General features: G+C 24.3%; 1 protein-coding gene across 2 annotated transcripts in view; it reads left to right on the plus strand.

The window, feature by feature from the left end:
- The window catches only part of LOC136985434 (cell adhesion molecule Dscam1-like), a 216,609-nt gene that overhangs the window by 57,882 nt on the left and 137,329 nt on the right, over window positions 1–21,398 (plus strand). For both annotated transcript variants that reach the window (XM_067282718.1, XM_067282717.1), the window contains exon 3: window positions 87–248. In XM_067282718.1, coding sequence (XP_067138819.1) covers window positions 87–248 — 162 coding nt within the window. The remainder of the gene's footprint in view (window positions 1–86; window positions 249–21,398) is intronic.

Raw genomic sequence — 21,398 nt, forward strand, 5'->3', positions numbered from 1 at the left:
AAAATATATATATATATTTGAAATAATTTTAAATGTATTAACGAGATAAAAAGTAAAAACTTATGATATTTTCTTTCTCTTTCTAGTTGTTCCTCAACAATATAAAGCTCAAGTTTATGATGAATTTGTGATTAAAGGTAACACTGCCGTCCTGCGATGTCACGTTCCTACTTTCGTCCGAGATTATGTATTTTTTGAATCATGGACAAGGGGTGACGATGTTACTATAACCTCTACAACTAATAAAGGTTTGATATTAGTTTTATTAGTATCGGAATATACTAGACCTAAATAGATTCATTGAATTTAATATATTAATATAAGTCAACTAACTCTTATTTTTCAAAAAAGAAATTAAAGAATTATGTCTCGAGATATGGTTTCGTCAATTTATAACTATAAATCTGTGTTTTCAAACAATTCAACAATTTTTGGAAGAAAGTTGCTAATTTGTGAAAGTGTGTCAAGGCGTTGTAATTTGTGTATTGAGAAAGAATGATCTCATTTCGAACAATTTTTGCAAAGTATATGAATAATAAAGTACCATACATCAAACAAAAAATTTAGTCTTTGCAATGATTAAGTAACTTTTGGGCTACTGTGTATTTTACAATATCCATTGATATTGTAACATTACGTTTTGCACCATAATTTCGATTTAATTAGGCGTTTTTTTTTGCAGTGTATTTCGATAAATCGGGAAAAATAATTTATTTATTACTTTTGTTGTAAATGAAATTACTATTATTTTATCAAATTTTCAAAATGAAATCAACAAATTAGTGTTAGTTAAAATACAAAATCTTCTTCAAATTTTTATTATCTATTGTATTATGACAATTATGTATTCTTAGCAGCAGAATTTCTTTAAATATATAGACTAACACACTAATGTCAAGAATTTAAAAATTCTTTAAAAGTTATAATTACAATTGTAAAAGTTAAAACAATATTAATGTTATTTACTAAATAATACACTTTATTCAAAATTAATACTTCATTGCGTTAAATTAATCAGAGATTATATCGCAAATAAATTGCAATTAAAAAGAAATTATTACTCATGACAAATTTACAAATAATTATTTTTAATGAAATTAAGTCATTTTAAATTGTTTATTATTATTATTATTTAAACCATTACACAGAACAAATATTTTTATCGATTAGTTTATAATGATTAAACTTGAAATTATTTAAATGACTTTAATAATGAATTTTTATTGTATTTTTCCAGATTTATATATATATCTAAATTTTTATTTTGTAAATAATAATTTAAGAAATTTATATTTGGTATATAAACTTGTAAGTTTCTAACTTTATTAAGCAGTAAATAGATTATGGAATACATGTGAGTTTCACTTATGTATCTGTTTATATATGTGTAATAACAATATGGGAATATATTGATTTTCTTACCAAACAAAAATATTTCTCAAGAATCAAGATTATTTAAAAGGAAAGTCGTTAAGAGAGTTTCTCCATAATTTCTTTTTTAAAATAAAATAAAATAAAATAAACTTAAAAATTGTTGAGTTTGAAGCATTAGCATTGATGATCATGAGCTGAATTACTATAAAGATTTACAAACTGTTTGCACGAAATCTTTATAAAATTATAGGTCGAAGAACATGGAAAATCCGATCGTGTAGATAAAAAAATACTGTGTAAACTACCTTTACCAAAGAAATATACTTTCGTGAGAATTGGCATTAAGATCGAAAGACATTATTTTCAAATAATCAAGGTACGATAAATGTACTTAATGACAGTCGTGTGCTTCGAAGCTATCCAACGGTAAATTTCACTATACAGTTCTTTCTTTGATTATAAAAATAGAGAAGATGCTTTTGCTAACTATTGATAGGAGTCTGATTATCGAAGAAAGATACAGATCATATTTCATGAAGATGATCACGCTCGCGCAATTGTCCGAAAACGATCCATTCTTCTAGGTCAATGCTCATAATCATTAAGATAAATCAGAGGGTTTATATTAATGATCATCGCCTTATAAGAACAGCTGTCTTGGGATGCTGTTATACGTGAGGAAAATTGTAAATGCGTTTTAATGCAACAGGTTAATGATGCATAATTACTCTCAACGAAAGCACTTTACAGTTACTCATAGATTGTGAGAGGATAAATAATGAAACTTGCTCTAAAAGGAAATTTTTATTGACTAAAACTCAATGGATTCCTTCAAGCTTTCTCGGCTGCCTTCAAGCAGCTGGTTTTACAATTGGAGTAAAGATGAATGAAAGAAGGTCATCTAGAGTGTCTAAACTGTTTTAAATCTTGCTAACAAATGGTGATATGTAGATTCGTTTAAGGTTTAGTGAGGTTAATCGCCAGTCTTTTACAATAAATAGCGAAGAAACTCATTATTAACTAAGATGTAGTAGCACGGAGATGAATCGTCATCGTAGAAAATGAATTTTAAGGGCGAGTGGAGTAAATAAACTGCTTTAATTTTAAAACAAGTGGCGATGTATAACCCAGAAAAACTTCCCAATAAACAGACATATGATAAAATATATTGTACAAAACAAGGAATAAATCCGCTTAGATAACGATTTGGATAAGTATATCAACTGGAGAAGTAGATCGATTCAACATTGAAGACAGAATGATGAATTCTGTCCAATATACTTGTATCTATATGTATATCTTCTTTTATTCAGTCTGTTGAATAAAAATAAATAAATAAATAAATAAATATATATATATATATATATATATATATATATATATAGTTTACTATTAACTTACACTATTTTTTTGAGCGCATAATACAGGTTTGACTGTACTGTATATTTATTTATAGACAAATTCTCAAAACTTCAAAGAAGTAATAATTTATTTTAAGTTTATTAAATTAGAATATTAAATAAACATTACATTTATAATATTATTCAAATACAGATTAAAAATGAACATCATAAAGTAAAAATAGACATAAATGTCATAATAACTGTGACAAGCAAACATGGAATTTATATCATTTGCTAAGGTCGGAACAAATATTTGTAAAGCATCATTTCGCTTAGTCGAGATGAAACGGGCGATAAAAGTTATTTGACACCAATTTTCCAAGAATCAACAAATTTTTAGTTATCTGAAATGAAATATACTCATATCTATATATTTTCTATGTGATAGTTAGATTAATATTGAAATTTCTGTTTATAATGGGTAATTTAATGTCTCTCTCATTTGATGTTACATTACACGCAAGGAGAGTTTTCAATGTTGTATTCAGAATGAGATTACAAAGGTTTATAGTAAAATTAGTGAATGGTTGTAAGTGTTCCGTGAAACCATTGTCGGAATTTAAATTAAAATGTTATTATACTTCATAAGTTTTATGAAAAATTAACAATATAGATTTTTATACATTAAATTTGCATTTCAAAATAATAATACTCATTTATTTTAAAATAAACGAAACTATTATTATAAATTAAAGCATTCGTTATTTATAAATTTACTTTATCTGCAATAATTTTTAATAAAATATTAAAATAAAATAATTTAAAATGAATCTATAATGTTATTATACATCACAATTTTATTGAAAAATTAACAATGTGCATTTTTATATATTCAAAATTACATTTTAAAATTAGTAATAATAAAAATATATCAATGTTACAGCAAATTTTATATAACCTATGTGTATAAAAAAGTGTATAATACGTTTAAAAATACTCTGTAATATGTGAAACTATATTTATAGTTTCTTTTATTCTTAAAACATACTAAATTTATTGATAAACTTTCCTTATTTACAATAATTTATCGCATTATTTTTCAACAAAATGCTGAAATAAGAAAGTACAAAATAAATGAGAAGAATGCAGTAATCCAAAAATCGAATAAAGCAAAAAAGAATTGTGGTACAAAGATTTTGTCACCCATTTGTTCCAAAGCTTATTTCATCAAATGGAAAATCTTTATAGATGATCAGTCGAAATCGCTTCTTATCTTTTCATGAAAAACTGATGAAAATAATAAATCATAGTATAAGTTATAATTTTTAAAAAATACATTATTAAATTATCATCATTAGTAAAAAAATAGTATTAAATAGATGTTCATGCATTTAAAATATTAAAATTATTAAATTAAAACGAAATTTTTTGACTAAATTAAGCATTTAGATAAGTAATTATATTTAATAACTTAATTCGACACATTAAAAACACAAATATTAACGTTAAAAAAAATAAATTATAACGATTAAATGTGTTTTTGAGTCTTTTAAAATAGTACTATTTTAAAATAAAATAAATTTTTCAATAAAATCGTATCCATTAGAACAACTTTTAAAATAACATAATAATATATTTATTTAAATAATATTAAAATCAGCTTTTATATTGTCTCCCAGACGGATAAAACTAATTATTTTTACATATATCAATTAAAGTAAATTGCCTGTAAACGGCTTTAACAAATCAGAAACTGTGTTTCAGATTCTCGTCTTGGTTTTCTCTATGTTCATTTATTTTAACTTAATTATTGTTGTTTTGAACGAGATAAATTATTTATAAAACTATTTAAAATTAAATAGAATCAATAATAAGGGTCAACATTAAATATTAATTTTTAAAATGTCAATAATGTGAATTAACGTTTAATAGTCTTTAGTAATTTAATAAAGTTGTATTGCATAAATTATGTATATCTCAATGCCATCATTATAGAGAATTGGCTTGTTTATTCTCTTTTGAAATCATTTCCCCTCTATTTTTTATGGACAAATATTCATTAAAATTTCATATATTTACTATAGCATTCATTTTTTATCATCAATTAAATAGAATTAGGTATACAGTCGAATGATATATTTCTACAGATATCCCAAATTAAAGGGAATATGTAATAAGAAAAATGAAAAGAAATAACTATGCAAATAAATTACCATATATTTGAGTATTTAACATGTAATATTTCCGTAATTAGAAAATAATTAATTTTTATGATCGTACCAAAAATAAATTCATAAAAATTTAATTTGTTTCACAGGTTTTTAGATAAGTTTCGATTTCCTATAGGTAGTAATAATATTATATTTATATATATATATATTTTTTTTCTTTATAAAAGGCTATATAAGTTTCAAGTGGGAATTTCTTTGCAATCTTATGAAAACAGTTTATTTTTGAGAATAAAAGTAAAGATTTATGAGTATAAAATTGCTTACAGTATAAAAATTTATACTGTAAAGTTATGTGGCTTCTGTGTGGAAGGAACTGTAAATTCCAAGTCATAGAATTTGAAGCAATATCAAAGGTCGAAAGCGTTTAAATTTATATATAAAATGTGTTTTTAATTAAAAAATTAAAGCGAAAATTTGATTTTAAAATTAGATAATATCCTGCTAAATATCTCAAAAATTTTTAGAACAAAAATTAAGAAAAATTATTACTATTTGTAAATGAATTATTTATAATTCAGTTATGTGGTAATAATAATAATTATGAAAATTACACATACGAAGAATAATTATAGTAAACTATTTTTTAGGATTTTTTCTGTACATATTACTCAACATTGACAGATTAAATTTAAATAAAAATATGTAATTGGAATTGAGTATTATCAAATTTTATTTGGATCTTCTCATAGCTTCTAAAGGTATCGATAGAATAATCTGAAAAGTAACGATTAAGACAGAAATATCCAAAGTATAGGTTATAAATCATACGTTCATCCAAAGAAAATACATCAGGATTAAAAGAAAAAAATTCTTTTCGGATAGGACTTGAAACTAAACATATTCTCTTAGCTTAAATCAGTCATTCTTAATTTTTTCAGCTATCTGTATTCCTCGAATTCTTAAGAAGCATTTTTATATCCCCAAGAAAAAGTTCGTTCTGTTTTTTATGTGAAAAGGAAAGATTGTGCATGTTTCCACACATATTTTGATCTAGGTTTAGATACAACTAACAGATTTAGAGTGAAAATTCACCTCAAACAATTCATTAATATCAAAACGTATAAATGTTTATATTTAGGCCAGAGATTTATAACAAAAACAAAATGTATAGCCATTAGAATTATACATTTAAATTGGATATTGGCGCATTTTTATTAAGCTCTCGCTTTAAAAAAGGCTGATTTTTTAACGAAAAAGTAAAAAAATGGTATAAAAAATTTATTTCCCAGAAGTGTTGCGAAGTCTTCCACTCCCAGATAAGAGGCATTCTAAATTAAGAAACACTGTTTACACGATAAGAAATTCATCTTGTCATCGACTGGATCAAACACAAATATCTTATTTTTTTCGTAGTATTTCGGAAAATCGTTTCATTTATATAGTATGACTTGAATAATATTTATTCACTAACTACTCACTTAATATTTTAAGAACAATTATTTTAAAAGGTATCAGTGGCATTTATTTAGAGACTATTTGGGTGATGTAGACACTTGTATAAAATAAATTTTAATTTAAACTTAAACTTCTAGCGGAGAGCGTAAATAGTTTATTATATATTTGCGATTGTCCTTTATTATAATATAGGAAATCAGAAATATAACGTTGAAAGCAATGCACAGTACTTGTAAATAATAGTGAATGTGATTTACATGAATATGTTACAGTCAAAACCCGTTTTTAGTTAGAACGCGTTTTAACTAGTTGAAACTAGTTAATATTGAATGTCTTTGTTAAAACCCGTTTTGTCTAGTTAAAACTAGTTTTAACTCAAATTCATTTTTGACTAGCAGTAAATTCTAGTTTTAACTAGAAAAACGGGTTTTGTCTAGTTAATTTACTGCTGTACATGTTTTGATTTTAGATAAAACTAGTTTTAACTTTTAACATTAGTTAAAACTAATTTTAGCTACATAAATACGTTTGGGGGAAATAAAGTTATGTGTAGTGATTCGGGGAAAGATGCCTAACATTATGCTTATAAAGGAAAGTATAGCGATAATTTGGGTTTTGGAGGCCTCTAACGAAAATATCATATTCTTGAGCATGTTTTTCAAATAAAACTTTGGAGTATATGAAAAATAATTGTATATTGTGTTTGCAATGACGACTTTTTTACTGTCTGGCATTTTAGGCATCTCACCCTAAATATCCGGGTGAGATGCCAAATGCCATTAGGGTAAGATAACAAATATAATTGCATAAAATTATTTTTCGAATATCTTAAACAAATTTTCAGTTATTGCATATGTAGTACAAAGTACTTCATAGTAAGTATAACAGCACAGTATAAGCATTGTTAAGTTTCCGCCCGTTCTAACGTGCTCTATAGCTAGCTGAAAGCTTTTTTCAGTCCAAAAATCTCTTTGAGAAGTCCTTATATAATTTCTATGCATATCTTGCAATAAAACGAGAAAACAAAAATTTATTAAAAATAGGCATATTAGAATTCAATTAACAAAAAATAGGCATGTTACCCCATGAAAAATGTGGCATCTTTTCCATTTGTCAGGGTAAGATGCCTACGTTGTACGTGTTCTAGCATGTCTGATCGGAATCGGCAGTAGCTCACAATGGAAACTTTAGAACCTTAACTACATCACACATTAATTCCGCAATTTTTAATAAATTCTATTTTAACTTTTAGTTTTAAAATGATTCTAGAAACATTTCACAACAAAAACTTCGTTCTTATCTTGCTTTCATTCTTCTCAGATGTAGAAAATGAGGTAACGGTCGCCAACTACAGCTTTCCGCACTCAATATTGGCCCAACGATTCATCATATAAACACATGACAATATCTGACGTCACCGTTTGAAAATATCAAAAAGTAGGCATCTTCCCCTGCTTACCATCTTACCCCGAATCACTCTATATGTTGCAGTCAAAACCAGTTTTTAGTTAGAACGCGTTTTAACTAGTTGCAACTAGTTTATAACTAGAATTTACTACTAGTCAAAAATGAATTTGAGTTAAAACTAGTTTTAACTAGACAAAACGGGTTTTAACAAAGACATCCAGTATAAACTAGTTTCAACTAGTTAAAACGCGTTCTAACTAAAAACGGGTTTTGAATGTAACAAATATAAACTTTCTATTACAAATTATATTTTATTAATCGTCAAACGATTCTAACTTCAAACGCTTCAGAGTTCGAACGCTAAATTCGAAGTACGATACAACTGTATATTAATATATATGGTAATAGAACATTAAAAATTTCCTTTGGAAAAGTTTACAACTTCCAAAAGAAATAAGTTCATTGTCTTATGGATAATTTTAATTAAAATTTGTTAAGGATATATTTTTACTTCTCAAGAAGCTTTCCTGAAGATAGCATATTGAAAAGATACCTTACAATAATCACTTTAAATTCTCAGTTTACTTCTGTAAAATTTCCGTGACGTTTATTGTAGTCATTGATAAACAAATATACATGGCAAATACTAACATAACTCTTGGAAAATAATATACATTAGTAATATTAACATGCCCTGTTGGCATTATTGACAAAAGTGCGGTGAATAATAAATTGAAAATGTTTATTAGAGTTTGGGATAATTATTCAAGATATTGAATAATTATTGTAAATCTTTAACAGGAACAATATATTATAATTTTCATTGTTTTTTGAAGCTGTGACATTTCCAATAAATAACTGACAAAGAATAAGTAATTTTCATTTAAAATCTTGAAAATTATATATAGGTATAGTTTAAGCATTATATTTAGCTTATTTCTAACATTAAACATATCTAACATAATAAATATTTTTATAAAATATTCGTAAAAATAAAATTATTCCAAGAAGATATTGTTAAATTATATCATAATACTCTGTATGATTTTGAAGCTAAATTCAATTAAATCATCATTATTATTATTATTATAACAGTAATCAATAATTAATTAAAATTAATGTATACAATACTTAAAAATTTATTTATATAATACTAATAACAATTAAAGTCAATTGAATTACAAAATATAAAACAAGAAATTGTTCCTGAAGAACACTTCGAATTCGTTAGTTCGTTGAAACCATTAGTGTTATTAAAAACAAATATATTTGTGTTTTTATCTAATTAATATAAATTGTTAATTTAATAATTAGAATGTATATAGAGAAAATATAAATGGAAAAAATTTAATGTACGAGTATTTATAATAGTTAAAACATTTGCAAATTTTATAATTCACATAACATTGTTTGATATAATCAGCATTGTGGAAATAAATGACGACGTTCGTTTTTCACATGAAAAATTCAAATTATTTTCTTTCCAGTAGTATTTAGATGATGGAGAAATTTTTATTTTTAAAGCTTCTTTCATTATTTATAAAAAAAGTAAATATAAAAAATATATATTTATATTTTATCTCTTGTTTAAAAAACTGTAAAGGATATTTCTATTTCTAAGTAAACTGATATTACAGAATCAAATGTTAAATAAAAAAATAAAATATGTTGTTTTATATTTAATATTTCCTGATAGGTTTTAGGAAATATTGAATATAAAACAAGTTTAAATACACTTATTTATTTATTTATTTTATTTTTTATGAAAAACTTCTCAAGTGAAAGAATTACATACAATTTAATTCATTTCCTCAATCTGAAAATTGCTAAATTGTGAGTTAATGCGATCAAATTTATCCAATTTAAATTTTTTTAAATGTAAATTTGTATTTATGGAATAAAAATTGTAAAATAAATAAATTAAACTTATAATAGCGTGAATAAAATTAAATATACGTTTCGTTAAATATGTACAGTGGCCCAGAGGTCGAAATCTTACAATATAATTCGTTTGGGCCCAGAGCCCAAACGAATTATATTGTAAGATTATTTTAAGAACGTATATTAGATGTCTATAACTGACTTTTGGTCCACTTTCTTTTATATACATTTCCTGATAAATGTTTAAAATTTCATAATTGTAATTATACAAATACAAAGTAGGATGTATTTATCTGATTATTTTTTATGGCAATTAAGGAAGTAACTTACAGTTAAGAAAATACTTTTATCCTTTACGAAAAGACGTGTGATCCACGTGTCTATTAAAGGAATTTGAAAATAATAAAGTTGTAGGAACATATAATATATAATTAAATATTTATAAAGTTTTAAACAAGATTTTAATGGAAAACTCTGTATGTAATACATATTTTTCATGAAAAATTAATTCGAATGAATTTACTTACACTATTTTCTCATATTATTTTATTTATAAAATATTCGATTTTCTTATTAAATATGTAGAAGTTAACTAAAATGTTTGTAAAGGTATTTTATAATTGATAACTTTTTAAAGAAGAAAAATGCCAATTTTTCTGAATGAAATAAAAATTTTATTATAAAATAAATAAAGAAATTATCTATTAGAAAAAATTGTATCCGTATGTATATTTATGTGAATTTTTTAAAATTTAATATTTATAAAAGTTTAAAAACAAATTAAGTTATTAAAAAAACCATGTTAATATTTACCGAATTAATTATGTACGAAAGTAAAAGCTATTAAATATTAATACGATAGTAAAAACACAGATATCGTATTAATTTATTTTATTAATATAAAAATTTTAAGATTAAAAAGGTTTAAAATATGCAAATAAGTTGAACTAAAATTATTTGAATTCAAAACGATTTTTAATTATTTCACTTAGGCTAAATATTGTTTTCATAGTAGAGAAAGGCCTAAAAGTCAGTTAATCAGCGTAAATACTATATTTCAGTCTAATTTAAAATACTATACAAATACCTTAAATAGTATAGTTTAATATACGTATTTTCTCAAATTGCTGAATTCCTTGCAAAAAGCAAAATTAACTGACTTTTGGATCAATCTGTATTTTCGATTATTTTCACGTGTTAAAGGAGAATATTTGATTATATAAGCTTTCCATATATGGTCGTGATTTTCATCTATCTAACAGCGTTCTTGAGATTAAGAAAGGACAAGCAGACAAGAAGACAGATAGACGAACGACAGTGAAATTTATAGGTCTACAATTTTTCAAATTGCAGCTCAATAATCAAAGAATAAGCTCTTAACTTAGTGGATGTTGTCTTGAAGAAACGTAGATTAACGATTAAAAGTGATAAAACAAGAAAAATTTTACGAGTTGAAGCGTTATCTATCAAATAATTTTAGTAGAATCCGTGGATAAAATTGCGTGAAGATAAACGAAGATATATGATGATGAAAGATACAAGAAAAATATTATAAGATTAATATTGGAATAATGTTAAACTATATCAAATAAAACGCTAAATTATATTAAAAAATATTTTAATAATTCAAAGAAAAATCAATAGCATGTATATTAAAAGGAATTTTTATAATTTCTTAAATGATAATCATGTAAGCAAATATTTATTTTATAACTTATATTCAATTTTCTGTTAGCTACAGAATAGTTTAAAGTAGTTTTTACTATACAAAAAATAACGGAAAAAATAACAAAGGAATTTTTTTTATTAAAATATTTTATAGAAAAAGTACAATAATGAATTATCGATTTCTTTGTAAGAAATGTATCCCTTCGTGGCATAGTATCAACTATAGCACTCGAAGAAGAACCCGGACAGGATAACAAGTACAATAAAGATATCTTAAAGGTCACAATCTCACTACGAAGAAATGAGAACAAAAATCTTAAAACTTCTTAAAGATATAAAATAAAACTGCGTGATTTTATTAAGGAATAACAAAAGTTTCAAGATTATCTACAAAGAATGTACAAAACAAAGAATATAATCCAAACAAATCCAATATACAAAATGTAAAGTTAGACAAGTCAAAATTATATTTTAAATGGTGAAAAATATATAAAAATTATAAGTAATAATTTACATTTATAGTGAATCAAAATGAAATTTTTCAATAGATTACGTAGAAAATTTAAACACTGAAATTTTACATGGGGTTATTTTTAGGTTGTGAAATAATGTAGTTGCGCATATAGAAATATGACTTTTTACTTATATTTTTTAAATATAATTTCAGAATTAAGCTTAAAAAACAATATATAGTGTATCTGGCTGATATAATATACATTATATAATTCAATCAGATAAACTTAAGACATTGTTAATTTTAAATGATCTTTATTTATAAATGTTTTATTTCTAATAAAGTAATTACCATTTAGTAGCACGCATCTTCAAAAATTGTTTTTACTTTATTATAGATTAATTATATTATTTTAGAAAATCTTGCACACGTCATAAAAACTATAAAATCAAAATTTTTAAAGCGATAAAATGTAAATTTCTGAATAATTAAAACATCAAAGCGTAGTTAGACGTGTTAGACATAAAGAATCAATTTTTATATATTATAAAACTGTCTTTAGTGAGAAGAAAATTTCCGTTTTTCTATCTTTACATGTTTTATTAAGAGGAAAATGTCAGCTGTTTCAAGTTGAATATTACAGATTGGTCTATAAGTTATATATAAGTTTTTGTGTTGGACAAATTATGAAGTGCTCGGAATGTTATGTGACCATATATCAGCTTAATAACTTATATCTTACAAGTCAATTTAAGTGTTTTTCGAAACGAAGATAGTGTGAGCGGGTGTATCTAATGATGCAATTTATCATGTACTTTAATAGGAGTGACGTGTGCTTATAAAAACATTTTCTGTGCGTTTTTTGTCAATGCATCTAAAATCTTTTTATTTTTAAAATTTCAGTAAAGTCGATGATAAATTCTCTATTTATAACTGATTTTTCAGGAACGTACGGTATATAATTCCTCACTAAAACTATCATAAGATGTTTTCTGACTTTTTATACAACTCTAAAGGCCCATTTTCATTCGAATTTTATGATACAATTTCTGTATTAAGTCTTTGATTAATTCGAAATGAGAAAATTGAGAATTATTGATTAATTAGTCAGTGAAGTCTTCACTTTTTTCATCTATAGAAATGCATTAGATAAATTTCAGCAATTGCCTTTTCTTGTACTGTATATATATATATATATTGATATGTACTATCAATAACGGTAAAAGTTTAATGAAAAATATATTATATGTAACTTATAAATTTTTGTTTCGTATAGTTTAAACATATTTTTCTTTCATACAATCTTTAAATAAAAACTCCATAAACATTTCTTTTTATTATGACAAAGAAATAAAAAAAAAATGTAGACAAAAATTTCTCAGACAAGTTATGAGTTTCTATCTCTATATCAGTATTTATAGCCAGGTTTGATGATCATGGCTATTTTGTGAATTTTTTCTTCTTCAGTAGAGAGTTATGTATTGCAGTTTATTTAACGTGAGTCTATAAAAATGTAGAAATTCATAGAAAGCATAACATTATTACAGTTTTCTAAATTCTGAACGTTTGGAACGACCGTTTTATTAACTGCTGCCTAAGAAGTATATAACTAGAAGAATTTGTAAAAGGAGAACGTTATAAAATGTAGGTTACGTAAGCATTTATATAGATTCTGCTATTGGATAATTTCATTTTTGGTAAAAAATTTAGTTTTATCAAAATTATTATTGTATGCAATACACTGTTGAATGCTTCTTATTAACCAATATATGTGATATAAGTGCCTACTAAAAATGTTTAGATCTGTTTTAAAAAATAATATTATAGAATAGAAATTTTTCATCTCTATGAACAGATACTTATGGAAATTTAATGGATAAATATAGGCCTATATTTTAGATAAGAATGTTATTATCTGTATATCTGCTAAAATAGAGAAGTGTTATTTTACATCAAAGGTCTTACTTAAGCAAGTCAGAGGATAGTGCAATTTGCATGCAATAATTCATTTCGTTATTACAAGTAAATTTCATTTTCTCTTCAAAAATGCATTATTACACACAAAAATTTGCAATAAGTAATGTGATCATAATTAGGCGTTTTCTTGAATAGTTTCATGCATTCGATTATTTAACGTTTATAATAATTTTTATAACGTTTATTTAAAATACTTCTGCTCATTTTTAATTTACTTTCATTTAATTATTTTCGAATATCTAGTGCTTTTAATATTTTAGCTTATCGACTTTTTAATAAACTGTAAAAAATAATTATCAGATATCGAATTAAATGAGAGAATTTCATTAATGATATCAGTAATACATTTTTGATGTTAACATATTTTCTAGTAATTCGAAGTATTTACTAGAAGCACTTTGCTACATTCCTTTTGCCTTTATAAAAGAAAATTATTCTGATTTTCTTAATATTAAAATAGATGTTTTCATACGCTACTCTGCTATCTAATAGTATTTATAAAGCCTTTCTTTACTCTTCGGAATTTAATCAATAACTTTTTGTTTTTTAAAATTATTAAATGAATATCAGTATTTTAAAATAAATATTTAATTAATAGAAGTCTGCGACAATGATTTTCAGACTTTTAGATATTATAAATATAAACATATATATATATATGTTGATCTACATGCAGTTATATGTAAAATGAAATCTGTGTAAACCGGAATTCCACGTTACAAAATACAGTCTTTTTTTCCGTTTAGGAAGGTTTTTGTTTTATTCGGGTTTTGTTTTGTATAGGTTTTACTGTATACACCCGTTTATATACTATAAGCAGTATAATAACTACCATGGCCTATCATCATCTTATAAATTCACTAAAGAAGATCAGAAAGGATATATTTCACATTATATGTAATTCTTTTCTTAAAATAAGCTTGGAAATTCGAGATTCTGCATGCTCTTCATAGTTGGAAAATTGAATAATCATGCAACTCGAAATGAGGTTGAAGATCCATCTTGTTTCTTTTTATATCCATTTTCTATCATTACCGAGAATTAAGATTTTCATAGGCATATACAACGGCAACATGTCAACAACGATCCCCTAGGAAACATGTGTTAGTTTATTTTAAAATATAAATGCTAAATTTTAACGAGCAAAAATTATTGAGACATCGTCAATGCCGGGCTGCACTTTTTAATCATATTTTTAATTTATTTAATTTAAAAAATATGTTTTCCGTCTCAAATTAATAGTGTCTTGCGCGCTGTAATCGTACTTTTCCTACTAACAACAGAGTCATGCTGGTCATCTATGTAATTCCGTTCTGGGGAAAATTTTTTAATTGAAATCATCTTAAAACTATATATGAACTTCCACTCTAGATCGAAACTTCATTTATAATTAGGTTTCCATATGTGGTCTTGAGTTTTATCTATCTAACACCGTTTTCGAGATTAAGGAAGGACAGACAGTGGGCATTTGTATGATTATAATTTTTTTAAATTGCAGCCCAATTACTAAAATGGTTTTGATCAAAAATTCATATCAATTCCGATTATCAACGAGAGTTTTCTTTATGTTTGTCTAATTTATTACATATCCAAATTATTATTAATATAATTTATCTTATTAAACATGTATTCACATATATAATTCTATAGTTACAATAATATCAAGATAAATGACAATTCATTTATTTTACTACGGAAGAAGAGACAAGAGGAAAACAGAGATACGAATAGAAAAATACAGATAATGATTATATTTTCCATGATCTATATATCCTTATTTCAGATAAGTAAACCTAATTATTAGAGCTTAATTTTTAGCAAATGAAATCTTCGACAGTGTTGCATTGCAAGATTTAAAGGAAGAAAAAGTTCACATCAAAATAATAATAATAAAAAATAATGAATTAAAAGTCTATTCGATGGATTTAATCTAGCATATAAAAACAATAAATATTATGAAAAAAATGAATTTTTCTGCACGCCATAGCTTTCAAATTGTTCTGACTGTTCGAATTTGCCAAGGCATTGTTCAATTTATTTAAGAGGCAGCGTATACAAACTTCTAATTCGAACCACATACTTATTGTTGGTTAGAAAACAAATTGCATACATGCGAGAAAGATAAGCTGTTTTCATCATTGCTAACTGATTTGGCATCCTTGATAATAACCTTTTATAATGATTTGACCTTTCTGAAATAGTATCCAACAATAATCACGTCATTGATTGATTAGAAAGTATCGTGTATAACCAGAATTATAAATATAATTATAATGTATAAACCTATAAAATTTATTTTAAAATAGTTATATATATGTAAATTATTTATAATCATATACGTTAACACACGTAGACACTTTACACATTTACATGAATAATTTGGAAAACAACTTATTTTTAGAATTAACATATAAAACAACATATAAAAGGTATATCAACACGTAGGTGATGTATCCTTTAAAGTCTTTTACGTGATATAAATGTTAATGTTATATGTAATGTTATAAACTAAATATAATTAAATTTTGCAAATACAGTTGTAAAATATTGTTTAAAATCATTTTTTTAAATGAAATTAATTACAGCATTAATATTAATAGTAACATAATTACCATTTTTAATAATTAGATGAGATCAAATTTATTAGGGAGAAAGATCAGTTTAAATATGACTGATACACGTTTAAATATTTTAATATTATTTTAAACGATAATACTTAAAATTAAATAGAACTAACAATTTTAAAGGGTAGAATTATTTAAAAAATCTAAAAGTACTTTACATTACTTATTTTTTTTAATGATAAATTCTATCATTTAAATTTAAAAACGTGGTATATCAATTCACACTTAACAACATTTTAATTAAATTTAAAGCTTACGAATTAATAATTGACAAATTTGTAAAATGTTAAATTAAAATATATGAATGGAATAATTTTAAACACAAATTTTAAATAATTTTATGATCTAATTTAGTTCGTTTTATAAGTTGAAAACCGTATAACTCATTAAAGAGATGAGTGAACGATTAATGATTAAAAACGACTGCCGAATAGTTCCAGCAAAGTATTATTATATAGAATAAAAAAGTTATATAAGTAAACTTTGAAACTTAATGATCGATAACATTTTCGTAATAACGGATACAGTAACAAACACAACTACTTGCATAACAGCAGAGAAGCCAATGATCCGCTCTTATTGTTGATTATTGTTCTGTAATATGACTCCAGGCTCATATTTTATTTATATTAGAGAGCAAATATCTTAAAAGTAATTCTTCTTTTATCAGACAACAGAATACAAATCAGAAAAAAATCTTCTATAATAATGTTTTATATAACATTTTGAGTAACTCTACGATTTTTAATGTAGATGTAGAAAAGATTTTAAATTAATTTTATATAAAAATTTAACTTTTTCTTAACTAAATGAAATCAAAATATTCTAAACGACTTAAATGTATTGCATTATTAAGCAATATTTCTGGTATAGAATACATTTTGGTGGATCAACAGAAGTCTATCTAATGCAGGTTCTGCTTTAAATTTCATTATTTATTTTGATAGTACCTTTAGATTATTTTGCATTTCCTTAAATGGAAATGGAATTTATTGACTTTTCTCCTGTTATATTTGTTATTTGAATGTTAAATGTTATTTGTTCACTTAGAAACTTCGACAAACCTTTTATATTTTGCATAAATAAATGAAGAATTAGTCCTTACTTATAATATATTTACAAGTATAATAAAAAAAAAATACTATTTGTAAATTTATTGTTTTAACAAGAATTATTTTAAAATAAGAAATAGAAAATATTTTTATAAAAGGTTTGTATTTATTTGAACAGAATTAACAGTAATTTTAATAATTACCTCTAGTATAGTTCCATATTTCAAGAGAAAATTTTCATTTATGACATAAAAGTTTATTAACAAAAGATTATTATTAACGTTTAAAAATTTTTTCGAAAAAGTAAATTAAAATTAACTCGGTAATTATAAATCATGCAAGATAATGAAAATTAAATTTATATTCCTATAAATTAAAATTAATAAGTAAAGTTCTTTGAAAGTAAATGTTTTAAGAAACTTGTTAGCAATTCTTAGTAGTTAAATTGTAAAACCTCTCGAAAGCTCTTAAGTTTAATGAGAAAGTGTCTCATTTCAAGAAATGAAAGAAATTAGAGATCGTCTAATCAATTATTCAAAGTAAATTTGTTGATTTATATAATCAATTATTTTAAAGGAGAAAACTTTATACTAGAAAGAGTTAGAATTTTTATTGTGCACCTCTAATCTTAAACACGTATAAAATTTAAATAAATTAAAGCGTTAAATTAAATTTTTATTATAACTTTAATAAATACTTAAAACAAGTTTTTAATCTTAAATGTTTTTATTTAATTAATAAAAAAATTAATTTAAAATTTTTGTTATTGTAAGCCTCTTGCTGAAATTTATAAATTATCTTTAGAAATAATATTCTGTTTAATCATTATTACTGCATTATTTCGCTCGGAGGATAATTATCCAGTTTTACTGACAGGTATTCATTGAAAGGAAATGATATTTATCAAATTTCATATTTTGATTCTCAAAGTAATTTGAAACTTTCAAAATCAAATAAGCAACAAAGTACTCTCCAATTAACTAGATACTGAATTTGTATGTATGATAATTATAACATTATATCTCTCCGCATCTGTTTCACTTCCCAACAATTATACTTATTTAGTTATCATTATTCTTGCCTTCTATAATTTTATTTGATTTATATAATATATACTGAAAGTATTTCCACATTTTATATAATTTGTTTCATTTGCATTTACATAAATTCATATATATATTCTCTCCCAATCTTGTAACTTAGAATTATACTCATTATTTACTAGTTTCGATGCTATAAATTAGAAATATTATCATAAATGAGTATTTATATAAGACTGTTGATAAAGTAATTGCGATGAATCTATATTTTTACATATTTATGGCGTTAGTAGACATAACTTATATCATTACGGATGATCGATCACCTTTTTATAGATATAAATATGTTTATGCCTTAAGTTTGTTGACAAAACGAAACATTATATCGAAAATAATAGAAAATATAATTTAATAATGTATTAAATTTGAATGTATTCAAATAACTTCCAGAAAATAAATAAATAAAATACATTCCGATCATAATTATGTTCAGTTGTATACTTGTTCTGCTAGTCTGTTCAGTATAATAACAATAATAATAAGTATCATAAATAAGGATACATGTTAAAATCAAAGGTAAATAACAGATAAATAAGGTGATTTTAGTCCCAATTATTATTGTTTGTTACTAATATATGTAAAGGTCTATACAAAGTATAAAAGCGCTAGACTTAATCAAGAATACCTATGTTCATTTACAAAATTTTAATTAATTGCAACATAACAAGTAAAGTTTCAAATATACACTACATTTCGTAAAGAGGCAAGCCTATAAAACATTTCTATTTACGTAAAAACTATTTGATATTTGGCACTTTCCTATACAGAAATTTCGATTCAACAGAAATCATGTATCTTTTTAACGTTGAAAATAATGAAGTTCTTATGATTTTTCGTTTATATATAAATATATATATATATAAACGAAAAATCATAAGAGCTTCATTATTTTCAACGTTTATATATATATATATATTTATATTAAGAAAACGAAGAACCACGAATGGTATACTAGTATTTTAGACTGTCCACAGATCAATAACTATTTATTTCTTCATTTGCCATTTAATGTTAAAAATTTTACATCTATATGAGGTTAAATAAAGACTTTATTATAATTAATAAGATTACATGGTTTCTCTAGAATTGTTACAGATATAACGATAAAAGTTTTAAACTTCACGTTTTTTTGTTTATGTAAGGAAGCTCATGAATAGCGGTGCCGATATAATCTTCTTAAATTGGAGATAATTAAAGACGAAATGTGTTTATATACTTTATTTTTTAAAAAGTCTGATGTAAAGACAATATTTACTTTGTATCATTATCTCCAAAAACTGTACATGACTGATACAGTCTCATTTGTTCTTATATTTAGTAATTGTAAGAGAAACAATTGTAATTATATTGTTATTAAAACTAACAATTGTTATATGTATTGTATCTTAACGTTAACCTCCACTTTAACATAAGAAATTATTTCTTTATGCAATAAAAGTTTATTGAATTAAATTAAATATGTATATTAACAACACATAAACGTAATCTGACCTCAAAGTATAAAATTAGATTCAGCTTTATTAAATTATTTATTTAGAATATTTAAAAATTATGGACTTTATTTAAATATTTCAGAATCTTTGCTGGATATAAATCAATAGATTACTGTTGAAAATTTTATAAATTTTAATTAATAATTTACTTTGGAAGTGCAAATAAAACTTTAATTTTTAAAATTTCTGTAAGTTTTCATTCTTCTGGCTTTTATTTTTAATTTTTATTTACATGCTTTAAATTACATTTTAATATTTTATAAAAGGATGTAAATGATTTCATTTACTAATATATATAATTTCGTGCTTATTTTATTTTTATATAAGAACTCAAAAATTAACCAGCGTTTTAGAAGTTAATGTTCGTAAGCAATATTTATAACACCATTCCTAAAATATTTTTATTCCATAAATTTTAAAAGCATATTTATGAATATTTTTGACAGAAATTAATGCAAGAAATATTATTAAATTATTGAAAACTTAAAAGTTTATACGTTAAAAAAATATGAAGCTATTTATATAACTAGAATTGTAGCTAATTCTTATGCATATATTATTTTTTTAGTAAGCGTAATTTTATATAGTCAAAGTATACGATTAACCCGTATATTTAACGTTTATTAATTAAAACTTGATCATGGCACTTGAGTAATGAGTAAACCTGAAAGTTAAGGTTCAAATTTTCTTTAAGGATTTAAGAAAGCATTTTAAAAACGCTCATAAAACGTATAAAAGTAAAACCATCATGTAGGGTTTGGATTCGCCAAGGCGCGCGATTCCCACCCTGTTTTACTATAACGAACTTTCTTGACGGAAAAACCGTTAGGAACGGCCGTTAGAAAGAGCCGTTAGAAGAACCGTTGAGTTTTTAAACCGACGACAGACGGACGATTGGCCGGCGGAAAATGACCGTTGGCCGGCCGTTATGGAAACATTCGAATTTGATTGGAGTAGGGTTTGAACGCCGTCGACTATTTAAGATCGGATCGGATCGGGGGAGATCGTCGTTATCGAAGTGCTAACTAACTCTCGTTGGACGTTACAGAAATCTGGGGAAAGTAAACCCCGGTGGTTGAGTACGAACTTGTTCCTGACTCGGAGGTTTTGTTAATTACAAGTCTGTTTGATCGTAAGGAGTTCTTTCGACGAATTTGTACGGGAATAGTCGGTTGTTGTTTGGACTAGTGTTTGTACATAATTAATTGTAACGCTATTTTGTATCATTTTGTACATTTGTATTACAAATATAAACTTTGTGTTTCGTCAAACCGACTGAGTGGTTATTTTGAACATTACTCATCATATACAGAAAACTCGAGAAAATAATAGAAAATTCGAACCAGTTAGTTACTTTTGGAATATGATACATCAATTTTGTAGTTTAAAAAGAGAAAAG

This window comes from Centruroides vittatus, unplaced genomic scaffold (assembly GCF_030686945.1).
Source record: "Centruroides vittatus isolate TY-2023 unplaced genomic scaffold, ASM3068694v2 contig_970, whole genome shotgun sequence".
Lineage (NCBI taxonomy): Eukaryota > Metazoa > Arthropoda > Arachnida > Scorpiones > Buthidae > Centruroides > Centruroides vittatus.